A 14,084-nucleotide genomic window follows, 5' to 3' on the forward strand; every position below is an offset into this window, starting at 1 on the left:
TATAAATATATTATTATGCAAAACATTTCCATATTGTTAAATTTTTTTAAAAGAATAGTCATATAAAACAAAAACAATCCCAAATAAGTAAAAAATTGCATGCTTTTGTTTGAATCCCAACTCCCAAGGGTTCTTTCTCTAAAGGTGAATAAGCATTCTTTATCATAAGTTCCTCAGAATTGTCCTGGATTGTTATATTGCTGAGAATAGCTACATCTATCACAGTTGATCACTTGTTACAAGGGAATCACATTCCTGTTTTTCTTAGCTTTTTGTGATTAGATTATGAAATACTATTTAATGAATTGAACATGTCTTTCAAAATATTGGTTATTTGTGAGGGACATAGCTATGTTTTTCCATTCCATTCTAATAATCTCCCTAATTCCTTTTAAAAAGTTGTTCCAGAAAAATTGGTCAGATAAGACAATTGCTCTATATGGAAAGATGAGGTTTTTCATAGTAACAGGGGGACAGGAAGAACCTTTAGTTACTCTCCGAAGTACCAGTATATATTTTCTCTATTTGCATATGAACTTTAAACACTTTACACATCGTCTCTACCTTTAACAATTAGAACTATGTCATTTGTTGGCCTCTCTAGCAGTGAGTACCTACTGTCGAAATAATCTACTTTATATTATGATCTCGAAAAAGCAAAAATCATGCTTAGAAAAAGTATGGCAGGTTCTTTTAAAAGTATTTTGCATTTTTTAAATATCCAAATATATCATTTACTTTATTAAAAGGAAATATATTAATGCTTCTAGGTTTTGCATGTGGTTGTTCTTCCAGTGCATAAAGAGATTTAAGAATTACTATACCTAAAAAATTCATCACCCTTTGGTTCACTTGGTGATTAAATCACAGTGAACTTGGGCTGCTCCTCAGATTAAAAAAAAAAAAACAACAACAAAAAAGTTCTAGACCTATACTCAAAATATTTTTAGCTTCATAGAACCTGTTGGAATTTCTTTTCTGCTAGCATAGCCTCTGAACACTGAGGGGTGACCTTTGTTCTACAATGAGGGATCCAAAATGACTTTTTTTTAATATTTTATTTTCCCAATTACATGTTATAACAATTGTCAACATACATTTTCCAAAAGTATAAGATCCACATTATCTCTCTCTGTTTTTTCCTCCCCTCTTGCAGAATAAGAACTTTTAAATGGGTTATACATGAATGATCATGTAAAACCTATTTCCATATTTGTATTGTTATGAAAGAACCCTCATAAAAACCAAAACCTCAAAATAAAGATGTGAATGTGAAAAATCGAATGCTTTAATCTGTATTCCAACTCCAACAGTTCTTTCTCTGGAGGTAGCTAGCATTCATTGTCATAAATCCTTCGGAATTGTAGTTGGTCGTCATATTGCTAAGAATAGCTAATTCACAGCTAATTATCCTACAGCATTGCTGTTACTCACCAGATCCTGCTTACTTCACTCTGTATCGGTTTGTGCAGGTCTTTTCTGTTTTAGTCTGTTTTTTGTTTTCTGGCATCATTCCACCCATCATTTCTTACATTGCAATAGTATTCCATCACATATACCACAATTAATTTGGCCATTCTCCAATCAATAGACATCCCCTTAATTTCTAGTTTTTTTGCCACCACAAAAAGAACTGCTACAAATATTTTTGTATAAATAGGTCTTTCTCTCCTTACGCCCATCCCCGTTTTTTTTGCTTAGTTTTGGGATGTAGCTATGGAACTGGTACTACTGGATCAAAGGGTATCACAGTTTTAAAGCCCTTTGGGCATTGTTCCAAATTGCCCTCCTGCATGATTGGATCAATTCACAACTCCCAACACTATATTAATGTCCCAATTTTGCCACATTCCCTCCAACATTTATCATTTTTCCTTTATTCTTATGTTAGCCAACCTGATTGGTGTGATAAGTGATATTTTTGCCAGCTTTTCTTTTTGACTATGAATTCATTGTTTCATGGAATTTGTGTCCACCTCAATAGAACAGTATTAACATGGGTTTCCAACTAAGACATGGGAGTCTAGAACATAACATTTTTATTGTTCACTAAGATGAGATCTTTACCTATATTTTCATTTTTTCAATATGTCAAATGGTTAAAAACAAAACATAGCATTGCATGTTCATTAGGCTTTGATATTTTTAGCCCCTGGCATGGATGTATTGTTTCTATATTTTTATCATATATATAAAATATCAGGTAATCCTTCTACCATTCCAATTTTTTTCTAGGTGAATGTAGAATTGGATCAGCCAATCAGTTGTCCTTGATTTTTGTCTTCTCTGTTTAAAGGTAAATCTAGTTGTTTAACCTTGTTTGTTAACTTTAAAGTAGTATATAGATTGTAATTTGTGCCTTACTGGTTAGGTTTACAATTTAGTCTTCTATTTACAAAACTAGAATCAAGTAACATGAATCATTATGTTAAAGGCTCTTCTTAATAGAATTGAATGATTAAGCTATACTCACACAGTCAAGGATTTGACATTGCATCAAGATGAGTGTTCCTTTCACCAGTACAGATTGTAGTTCTCAAAAACTTAGCATGACTCTGGCCAAACTTCAAACTCATGAGCTCTGAATTTAACTAGGCTAGGTTTTAGAAAACTGAAAGGATATATTGTCCATATTGTACATAAAAGACATTTCCAACTTAATGCTTGTCATATCACATCCTATGTGCTTCACTCACAGATAGCCTTGTAGAACCCATAATTATTCCTACACTATGATAAGGTGTGGTAACAGTACTATAGTGGAAGTTGTACGTACGTATTCATGTGTAAAATTCTTTTGGTAAAGTTTCAATGGGTCATCTAGAACTCCTAATACCTAAAAGGAAAAAAGTATAATTTCCTTCTATTGTAAGATCCCAAATCTATTGAAGCCCTGAAAACTGATAACTTGTTTGCTACATTTTGGGGAAATGGTTTAAAGTAAATACTACTTAAAAATTTCTGTGTGTTCTGTTTGTACTCTAGGATTTTTCTACAGAGGCTGCCAAGAAATTGTTGCTGGTTCAATACAGTTTTATTTAAATCCATATTTTGAATGTAGTTTAGAAGTATTTGAAACCATGGGAATAAAGGTCCAGCGTCCTCGGTGTTTTTTTGACATAGCCATAAACAATCTACCTGGTAAGAAAATGACTTTATATTTTTTCTCTTTTTAAAGTATTATATATTTAATACATGTATAACCCTGATTGAATTTCTTGCCAGTTTCAGGAGGGAGGGGGGGAATAAGGAAGGGAGACAAGTTGAATTATAAAATGGAATTTGTTATTGGGTGTAATTGGTAATAAATGAATAAATAAATATTTAAGTGAATATCTATTAAATGAGAGGCGATGTGAAGTAAGTTGATAAGAGAACTTGCCTGGGAGCCAGGAAAACAACCTAACTTCAAGCTCAGTCCTCTTGACACATGCTGACTATGTGACCCAATCCTAGGTAATTCTCTAAATTCAGAGAAGGTGCTAACCTGTTTTAGTAGAAGGAGTTTGCTAATTTGGGAACTTTCTGTACTGATAAAATCATAGAGTCAATCCCTAATTTATATATTTAAATAATGAACTGTTGTTTTTTCATCATGCCCAACTTGTAACCCTATTTGAGGTTTTCTTGGCAGAGATACTGGACTGGTTTGCCATGTCCTTCTCCAGCTTATTTAATGGATGAGGAACATAACAGTTAAATGACTTGCTCAGGGTCAAATAGCTAGAGCAGGTTTCAACTCAGAAAGATGAATCTTCCTAACTACAGATCTAGCACTGTTCACTATGCCACCTAGCTGCCCCCCTTTTAAACCATGTGATATCTTTTTCAGCTGGAAGAGTTGTCTTTGAATTATTTTCTGATGTGTGTCCCAAAACATGTGAGAATTTCCGATGTCTTTGTACAGGTTTGTAGCTATTTTTGTTTGTTTTATCAAGTTAATTTTATAGTGATTTTTTTTTTTGCTATGTTTGAGAATTTCTTATTCTAATATATCAGATTCATAGTGTGGCAATTCATCTTTCAGGAAATATGTTTAACATATAATTGAAGAATCAGAGATCCTAAGTGATTTGCCAAAGTTCATACATTCTAAAACTCATTTTGATTATCTTTTGAGTAAACATTTAGTCCACTGTATAAAAACAAAAATAAAACAATCCCTCCTATCAAGGAACATAAAAATCTTTATAAAAAGACAACAGACACATAAAAGTTTATCAAATAAATACATGCTAATTTTATCGAGGAGGCACTAGTTCACAGATAGAGAAGAATCAGGAAAGAATTCATGTAGAAAAGGTTGTTCTGCTTGAGCTGACTGAAATGTAAGATTTCTAAGTTATTGGAATTTTTTGAGTAAGAGAATGACAATTGAATCTTTGCTTTAGGAGAATCACTTTGCCGACTGAAGGATGGATTGAAAATAGAGATAAAACTGAGGCAGAGAAACCAATTAGGAGACTATTGCAATGATTCCAGGTGGGGGAAAGAAATGATGAGAGCCTCAACTAAAGTTATTGGTGATATGAGTAGAGAGAAAACAGAATTGATAAGTTGTGGAAATAGAATCAACAAGCTTAGGCAGCTTTTTGGATTGGGGGGATGGGGAGGAGGAGAACTAAAGAAAGACTTTTAAGGATATAAAGCTGAGTAAATGGTGAAATGATTGTATCTTAACAGAAGTAGGGAAGTTCAGAAGAAATGGTTTGGGGGGAGGGATAAATTCTGTTTTGGACATAATCAAGTTTGAGGTGTCTTTGGAAATCCAATAGGAGGATGGCTATGTAGATTAAAAAATATGACTTATCTGTATAGACATGATAACTGAACCTATGAGAGCTGATGATATAATTGAAAGACTGGGACAAAGCCTTACCTGAGGTATATGGTGTATCTAATGATAATATGAAAGGAGACTTAAGAAATAATAGTCACGCAAGAAGAGAACTGAGAGTAATAATTCCCTGTCCCCAAAAAATCATGTTTATATGTAATTCATATCATTGCTTAAGTCTATGTCTTATTTTATCTTTAGGGAAGATGACAAAAGATTGATCATTTGTGGGTTTTAAGGCAGTTGTTATGTTGTTTTTTAAAAAAAAAGTTAACTGAATGCTAGACTATATGAATAATGCTACAGTGTTAACAAAAATAGTATTAGCTGGGCATAACTTCCTTTGAGATAGTTACATGTATTTCATTAAAAAAACATTGGTGGTGGTGGTGATGGTTACTAAGTTTATAATTTTTAAAATGAAAGAAACACTGCAGTGATCTATAATATAAAGTAGAGGGAGAGGTTAAATAACACAGGACTTTTTAAAAATGACTATAGATAGTGGTAGATTTTTTTAAAATGTAGGGTTAGGAAACACATTTTTAAAGAACTTCAGTAAATTAACTTCACTTTTTTGGAATCAATTGTAGGATTTTAGCATTGTTGATGTTGGTAGTTTGGAGATTTAGGTGGGTTTTTTTTTTCCCTAGGTGATAATGGAAATGAGAGTTGAAAGGAGACCAAAGTTATTTTATCCAAAGGAATCCTAAACTGAAATTCACAACCTATGACTCTGCCATTGTTACTTTGGGCAAGTTACTTTATCTCTCTGGATCCTTATCTATGAAAAAGGAAATTGAGAGTAAAGGATTTTTACAGTTCTGTGAGGTGTTTAAATTCGATGTTTAATAAAGCTGCTCTGCTCTCCTTTCTTCCCATATTTCCTTCTATAGCATATATGTTAAATGTCATTTTATTATAGAATATTGTAAGATTAAAATTAATATCCAATAACTCCAAGTATTATATTTTATAAAATTTATTAATAATCACTTGAAGTAAAAGAAATGAAAGGACAAAAAAAGTAGTAAAGCCAGTTTTCCCAGCTGTGGTCAGGGAAAAAGAGAGTGAGAGGCGGGGCTACCTCAAAATATATCCTCCCTACATAAGGACATAGGTAACCATGTAAGTGGGATGCTGGGATTTAGGGTCCTGGGGAGCAGTTTCTAACTATACAGTCCTCCCCTTTAGTTCCATTGGGAAATAAGCATGTGGAAATCTCCCAGATTTACATGCCTAGTTTCCTCAATGAAACAGGACACATAACCAACATATCTTTAAAGATATTTAACTAGAGGTACATATAATATTACACTTTCTAAGAGGAAATTACAATAGTATTAAATGGAAAGGAACCAAGGGGGGGATGTTTGTTAAGGGACTGTTAGTTATTATTATTTTAAACCCTTCTATCTTAGAATCAATACTATGTATTGATTCTAAGACAGAAGAGTGATATGGGCTAGGCAATGGGGGTTAAGTGATTTGCCTAGAGTCAAACAACAAGGAAGTGTCTGAGGTCAGATTTGAACCTAGGACCTCCAGTCTCTAGGCCTGGCTCTCAGTCCATTGAGCCCTGCCCCCAGAGATTGCTAATTATAAAGAATTTATTTTAAGTTGAAATGTAGCAGATTCTGAAAAGAACTTAAGTGATAACATTTGCTATAATGAGATTTTTTTAGCTGTATTTTTCCATATAGAAACCTTATGGAAATCTGAGAATACTCAATGAGAAGTGAAAACTCACACTCATAACTTTGATCCTAGGAACTCTGTTTCCAGAGGACTAGGACAGATGATGTTGATTTTTACTATTCTCTTTTCCTAATAAATCTTTTTTCTTTTCTTTCTTTTTTTTTAGGTGAAAAGGGTACAGGAAAATCTACTCAGAAGCCATTGCATTATAAAAGTTGTCTTTTTCACAGAGTTGTAAAGGATTTTATGGTTCAAGGTGGTGACTTCAGTGAAGGTAGGTGAATCAGATAAAATTTTACCAGTTCCACTCAAAATTGCATTTGTTGAAGTGAAGGCATATTTTCCTCCAGTTTCCTTGTGTTGTGTGTGTGTGTGTTTTTTAATATACCTAGGTATACATGGTATACTAGTAGTAACTACATCAGTAATTGGACACATATAAAAAGATTTTATACCAACCTTTTTTTCCAGAACAAGTAGCAATTTCTATTGAAACCATTAGTGTTGTCCTGATGCATATATTTACATGATTAACCATTAGTTTCTGAAACATTGTCATTTACACTATTTGAGGTAAACAAGGAATGAATTCTAGACAAGGACCTTAAGTGAAAAAGCACAGAGAGGAAATGGAATGCTATGGGTGAGGAGCAAGTAGGAGGCCAGCATAGCTGGGACTTTAGTGTATAAAGGGGAATAATGCATAAATATGACTGGAAAGATAGACTAGAACCAGGAAGCAATTTCTATTTGATGCTAACTGGTAGAGTTTGAGTAGGAAAGAGACATAGTAAGATCTGTACTTAAGAAAATTTAGTTTGGTAGCTATGTGGAGGATAGATTAGAGAGGAGTGGGAAGAAGTTTGAGTCAGGGAGATGAATTAGCAAGCCATTGCAAAAAAATTCAGGTTAAAAGTGAAGAGACCCTGAACTGGAGTGATTTCCATATGAATGGAGTGAATGGGTAACAGATGACCACAACATTGAGGAAGTAAGTCAAGAACATTTGGGCCTTCACTGCATATATAGAGTGAAAAAGAGTGAGAAGTTGATGATAACTCAGAGATTGAGCTCTGATTATGGTACTCTGGACAGAAATACTGAAGTTTGGAATTAATGATAGTTTTGGCAAAAAAGAAAACGAGTTGGTTTTGTATGTGGTCCATTTGGGATGCCCATGAGAAGGGTATTCTGAGATACAGATAAAAGTAAAAGAGTAACTTGTAGTGAATTATCTCTTTTCTCAGTAATGTAGAAAACTAGGACTTTAGCTATGAAGAGTATTGGAAGGGTTAGTGTGAGAGGCATAAGTAAGGAGAAGGTTTGGAAAAGGCCTTTTTGGAATTGAATGGAAAACTAATTAAAGAGGAGGGAAAACCTGATTTTGCTGCCATGAAGATCTAGTTGAGATTGGATTACCAATTTTCTGTTGGACTGAGTCAGAACCATGCTTTTCTCCAGCTCCATTTAGTAGCAATGGGATAAAGTAAAAGCAAAGGAGGTAGATGGCTTGAATATTTTAGGGTTAAAGTTTTATAAGGAACCAAGAGATTTAAGAGTATAATACCCCAAAAATGAACAGTTAAATTTTTTTAAAGTATAGTAGAACAAGTTAATTAAAAGATTAAGATTGAGAAAATGTAGAAAGGGTAAACAGAACAGGAGTGCTGGTGACCTGGGAATATATTGAATAGTGGGAGGGTTATAGGTCACAGCAAATTTGAAGAATCCATTTAAGAGTAGTATGGCATAGGAAGAGATGAAATGATAGGAAGTTGTGATTTAATAAAGGATTTCAGTTTTGTTTTTTATTTTGGAGCTTTTATGGGTCATAGCAAATCAAGGACGTGACTATTCTGTGGTGTACCTAAAAAGTAGTAATGAGAGATGAATAGATTGAAGAACAGAATATTTACTCAGATTGAGAGTATCAACAGGTGTGTTAAAGTCCTTTAGTATAAGGCTGGGAGTTCAGGTATAGAAGAAGACCATGAGACAGTCCCTAAACACATTGTAAAAGGAGGGAAAATGATCTGGGAGCCAGTAGGTAATTATCATAAATTTGGGGGGAGGGATCAAATGAGAAGCTTTTGGGCAGTGGTAACAGAGGAGAGAGTTTAGAAGTGGAAATGGGATGCAAGTGGTCTTACAAGTCTTCCCCACTCTCTTTTAGCACCAAAGCCTTCTAGGTATCCATTTGAGCTTGAGAGAAAGAGGTCTAAAATGAAATGAATGAAGTTTGGTGTTTGTGGAAGAGTAATTTCAGGTGGCACAACAGAAAGAGTTAGGGAAATGAAAGTGGGGCAGGGAAAGGAGTAAGAATGATATAAATTGGAACAAGAAAATAATTAAGGAAGGGAAGTAACTTTTTTTTAAGCCTTTAGGGATTCATTATCACTGAAAGTGGTAGAGTGGTATTTGATTAACAATGAATATATATACTTCCTATAGTAGAGCAATTCATTAGCTAGACAAAACCCTCAAATTTAGCATATTCACCAGCAGTCCTTATAGACTCTCTCAGAGTTGTGTAATTCTTTGCACCTTTTGTCTCTTTTGCTACCATGGTATTACTGACTGAAGAAAGGGAATAGTGCTGTACAGGACTGACATTTTCAAGTTTTTTTCTGGGTTGCCCTAGTTGGAGAATATAGATCTAGTAACTAAACTATTGATAATGAGCCTTTACATTGTTATGCTGGGTCCTGGGTCCATGTTTAAGGTAATTGTATTGGGGTAAACACTGCTGTTAGTTGTAGTCCATAGCCTTCAAAACTCCAGCATCATTTCCATGCTATAATGAGGATACCGAGGAGGATTTCTGTGGAACCCTGTTTACTTTTGTCAATATTGATTTTTTAAAATGTATTTCACTAGCCTGAAAATCTGTGGATTTCTGTGGTCTTTTAAAAATTTACAATATATGAACTCTTTAATTAGCTTAATTAAAATATTTTTTGTTCCTAGGAAATGGACGAGGTGGGGAATCCATTTATGGAGGATTTTTTGAAGGTAAATAATTGTCTGATGATTGAAATGCATTCAAATTTATCAGAAGGGTATTGTGTATAAGGCTAGCTTTGCAGAGTGCTTTGGGAAGTACAGAGAAAAAATAAGACATAGTCACTGAACTTCCCATCTAGTATATTTTCTTAGTCTGAATGCATGATTTTGAAATTGGGAAGATACACAGAAAATCAAATTTGTGATCTCTAAGGTCACCAATATTTAAATTATTTAACAACAATTCTTGTAGCCTTTAATTATTTCCTCTGTATTCTTCTACCAAACACTATATATATATATACATACACACATATAATTTTGCATTAAATGTGTTTGCCATTTAATATTTATTGTTCTATAATGTTTAGCACCTCAAACTTCTGAAATCTTTAAAGATGCTCATTTAAACAGTCATAATTAAGTGTTTTTTCTGTGAATAAATTGGTTTATTGAATTTTTTAAATATAAAGCATTGTCAATTTGAGGGGTTTTTTTTTTGATTAGTCTATTCCAAACTATTGTTAAAGAGCTGCAAGTATCAATATATCATATAGTCATTTTATTAAACAATGTGGTTCAACGTCAGCTACAACAGAGAGACAGATCATTGGCTGCCTTGGTCTTAAAAACTTATTTAGCAATTTCTGTTAATTTTTTAATTTTAAGTTTCAAATTCTCTTCATTCCTTCCCAACCCATTGAAAAGGCAAGCAGTATGCTACTTATATTATACATGTGAAGTCATGTAAAACATTTCCAAATTAGCCATTCTTCATTTTTTTGAGTTGTGCAATGACTTTCTAAAAGTCACTTTTAATCATCTAAAATTGGACTGTAATTGCCTCCCTAGTTTTAATTGTTTTAAGAAAAAGGTAAAAATCTACGTAATTAAATTTTGGTTTGATTAAAGCAGTGTTCTAAAACTTGGATCATATGTATGTTTTAAATGTTTGTCATCATCAGTCTATATGTACTTACTATCAAAATCTTAAATCATCAAAAAGACATGTTAATATAGGCTTCTAAAAAAAGAAAGGAAATATTCTTTAATATACAAAAGAGAGAATAATTTCTCTGGACAAGATCATTAAGAACAAATCATCAGATAGCCATATGTCTTGAACCAGAGATTGATCCCTATTTTCTATAATTTTATTAATATGAAAGTATTTCCCCTCATCTCATTTGTTATAGCTTTTAATTTTAGATTTGAACTTTATTTCTAATTTTCTTTGTCCTGTCACTAACCACAGATATGTAGTTGCTCATTAGTTTACATTACATAAACTTCTGGGTACATGATTAGCACATGGTAGATACTTTAACAAATGTTTATTGATTGATGTGTATTATAGGGGAGAAAATAACTATCAAAATCTTGAACAATAGTTGTATTCCATCAGTAGTAACTTTAAAGTTCATATAAAGAGAAAGTTGACCTATAGCAGTGATTTCTGATATTACTGCCTAATTGTAAAATTTTAATGTACAAAATCTTATTAGAAGAGTAGTGACACTAAACATTCTTTTTTTTTCCTCTCTGTGCTGTTCTTTTTGGTCAAGAATTCCTTTAAAACTTGTGTAGGGGGTGAGAGAAGTCTGAAGAAGAGCTTTTCATTTCTCTTGTATTTACTACTTTTGAGGATTTAATTGGGTAGATATTTTTATCTTTTTTTTTTCTTTTGGTTCAAACCTATGCAAATCAGTAGCTACTCCTAGGACAGAAATTCTTCATCTGAAGCCATGAAATTTTCAAGAAATATTGTGATAACTATATGTTATCGTAATTGAATTTCTTTAATTCTGTGTAGTTCATGCACTTACATTCTTTTGAGAAGGGGTCCATAGATTTCATGCACTAGGTTATTCTGCCTACCTTTCTTCTTTATTATATACTTAAAATTACATATTTCCTCCTATATATTAAAGGGGGGCGAATTATCATCACCATTTATACGAGGCTCTCTATTATCCATAATGGCCAGGAGAGAACTTGATGATTTGACAATATTGCATTCTATAGCCATTAATGAGTAAAAATTGAATACCTACTGTGTGCCAGGCATTGTGCTAGAATTTAGGGACTCAGTGAATGACAAAGAAGGAACAAGCCCCTACCCAAAAGGAGCTTATCTTCTTTTGGGTAGGAGTTGAAAAGTACATATATAAGTATTAGGAATAAATATAAAGAGAATAAATACAAATATATTCAACATTGTAAATTACAAGGTAATTTAGAAGGAAGAACACTAGCAGTTGGAGGGATTAGTAAAATGGTTCTGTTAGAAAGTGATGTTTGAGCTTTGTCTTAAAGGAAGAAAGGGGGGTTCTTTGAGGCAGAGGTGAGGAGGGATTGCATTCTAGGCTTGAAGAACAGTTGTTGCACAGAAAAGGGGAAAGGAACATAAGAAACCAAGAGAAGGCTGGTCTGGCCACATTACAATTCAAGAGAGGGATTAATGTACCTTGAGGCTGGAAAGAAGGAATTGGGACCAGGCTGAGCAGGGCTTTAAAAGCTAAACAGGAAATGTTCCCCCCCCCCCTCCCCTGGATTGGAAGGATCTGCTGGATTTTATTTGAGTAGGGGAGTAAGATCATGTCTTCACTTTAAAGGAAAATCAATTGGGCAGCAGAATAGAGGGTGGACTGGTGTGGTGAATGACTTGAAGTAAGAAATTTGAGGTTGGCTATTGAGACAATCAAAGCAAGAGATCATGAGAACCTGAAATAGGTGGTAGCTAGCTGCAGGAGAAAGAAGAAAGAAGAGATTGGATGAGAGAATTGTTTTGGAGGTAGAAATAAGATTTCTCAACTAATTGGATATGTAGTATGAAGAGGAATCCATTAAGGATAATATTAGTGTTATGAACCTAAGGTACCTGAAGAATGATGGAAGCTTTATGCAGAAATAGGGAAGTTTAGAAAACAGGCGAGTTTGTGACAAAAGATAGTTTTGTTTTAGATTTGCCAAGTTTGGGGCCATCTCTGGGATATTGAAGTTTTCAGTAGGCATTTAGCAATGTGAGACCAAAGCCCAGTATAGAAGCTCTGATGAAGAGTAAATGAGAGCTGTGTTATTGCAGTGAGAGTCCAATTGAGACTGGGTAGCACAAATTTATAATTATCTAGTTCACACCACTAGACCATTTCTTCCTGCTCTGCTTGGTAGCACATGAGAAGTGGTGGAAGAGGCAGATAAAGTGATAATCCAGGGTTTGGCTTGGACAAAAGGGCAATGGATTGGAGAGTAAAGGACAATGTGTAGAGAGAGCTGAACTAACTGTAAGTACAGGATCAAGATGGGAAAGGGAGGAAAGTAAAAGTACAAGAGGATGTTTAGCTATTCTCAATTGATGGAAAACATTTTGTGAATGTTGAATATTCTTTATATCCAAACTTATTTCCTAAAATATGTCTATATCAGTGAAAATGAATTTGGTATGTGTACATGCTTAACTTCTAATTGAAAACTTTATTTCTTTAGATGAGAGTTTTGCCGTTAAACACAACAAAGAATTTCTGTTGTCAATGGCCAATAGAGGAAAGGACACTAATGGTTCACAGTTCTTCATGTAAGTATCAATCAGCTGTACAAAAATAATCAGTTTATCCTGATTACCTCTTTCATTGCTGTCACTAGTGAATAGAGACAGATTAAGGCTAGATGGCAGGGGGGCGGAAATTGTCAATGAATCTTATATCTGCAAATTTTTCATTCCTATCTGTTGTGAAAATTTTTCGCCAGAAATCTGTGTTCTGTTTGGATAGTATTCATGTATAGATTACCATATGAAACAGAAGATACCACATTTCTGTCTTTGAGACCAAATCTAGAGGGTCACTATCTTTAGGAAGGAATTAAAAGCTTAAGTTGGATTTTAGTGGCCAAAGTGACTGAAGCAGGGACTAGTGTTTGGCCTGATTGCTAGTGGAGTCACTAAATAATTAAGGTTAACCTTTGGAAATGATCCATATTTATTTCAGTCTTATTCAAGGAAATCTTTCCCAATTCTTTATTAATTCTTGATAGCCTAAGGACCTACAATTCTTCTCCCAATGTCAGTGCCTAAATGCATAGAGGACCAATATTCCTTTGATATCTATAGACCTCTTCTCTTTTTGATCTTTGAATAGATTCCTGCTTGTTGCTCCTGACATTATATAATGATGTTTCTTAGGGAGCAGAAACTATTTCCTCAGTATCTCTGGTACCTAAGTCACTACCTGATACATAAGCATCAAAAAATGTTTATTGAATTAAAACCAGTGAAGATGGAGTATTACTCATTTCAGAATTAGAGATCTTGGCTTCTCTGAAATTTTTTGCCTTACACATTATTACTTTGAATATCCTGTGATCTTCCTTTACTTACCACTCCTGTCCTCTTACTACAAAAACCCCAAATCATCCTTTTTGTCAGTATATGTTTAAGTAGCTGTCCCTTCCATCATTTGATTCTTTCCTAAAATAGAAAAATCTCATGATTTTTATAGCAATTCACATTTCTGCTATTACCTTTATAATAAAATATCCCCTACTCTAA

The 14,084-nt window shown here is 33.7% G+C and overlaps 1 protein-coding gene across 3 annotated transcripts in view; it reads left to right on the top strand.

Moving 5' to 3' along the window:
• Positions 1-14,084, top strand: part of PPIG (peptidylprolyl isomerase G) — a 91,653-nt gene that overhangs the window by 47,162 nt on the left and 30,407 nt on the right. For all 3 annotated transcript variants that reach the window (XM_056797269.1, XM_007494331.3, XM_001367620.4), the window contains exons 2-7: positions 2,236-2,296; positions 2,986-3,141; positions 3,833-3,907; positions 6,702-6,809; positions 9,503-9,547; positions 13,025-13,112. In XM_056797269.1, the coding sequence (XP_056653247.1) occupies positions 3,081-3,141; positions 3,833-3,907; positions 6,702-6,809; positions 9,503-9,547; positions 13,025-13,112 (377 nt within the window). In that variant the 5' untranslated portion in view covers positions 2,236-2,296; positions 2,986-3,080. The remainder of the gene's footprint in view (positions 1-2,235; positions 2,297-2,985; positions 3,142-3,832; positions 3,908-6,701; positions 6,810-9,502; positions 9,548-13,024; positions 13,113-14,084) is intronic.

Source organism: Monodelphis domestica, chromosome 4 (genome assembly GCF_027887165.1).
Source record: "Monodelphis domestica isolate mMonDom1 chromosome 4, mMonDom1.pri, whole genome shotgun sequence".
Classification (NCBI taxonomy): domain Eukaryota; kingdom Metazoa; phylum Chordata; class Mammalia; order Didelphimorphia; family Didelphidae; genus Monodelphis; species Monodelphis domestica.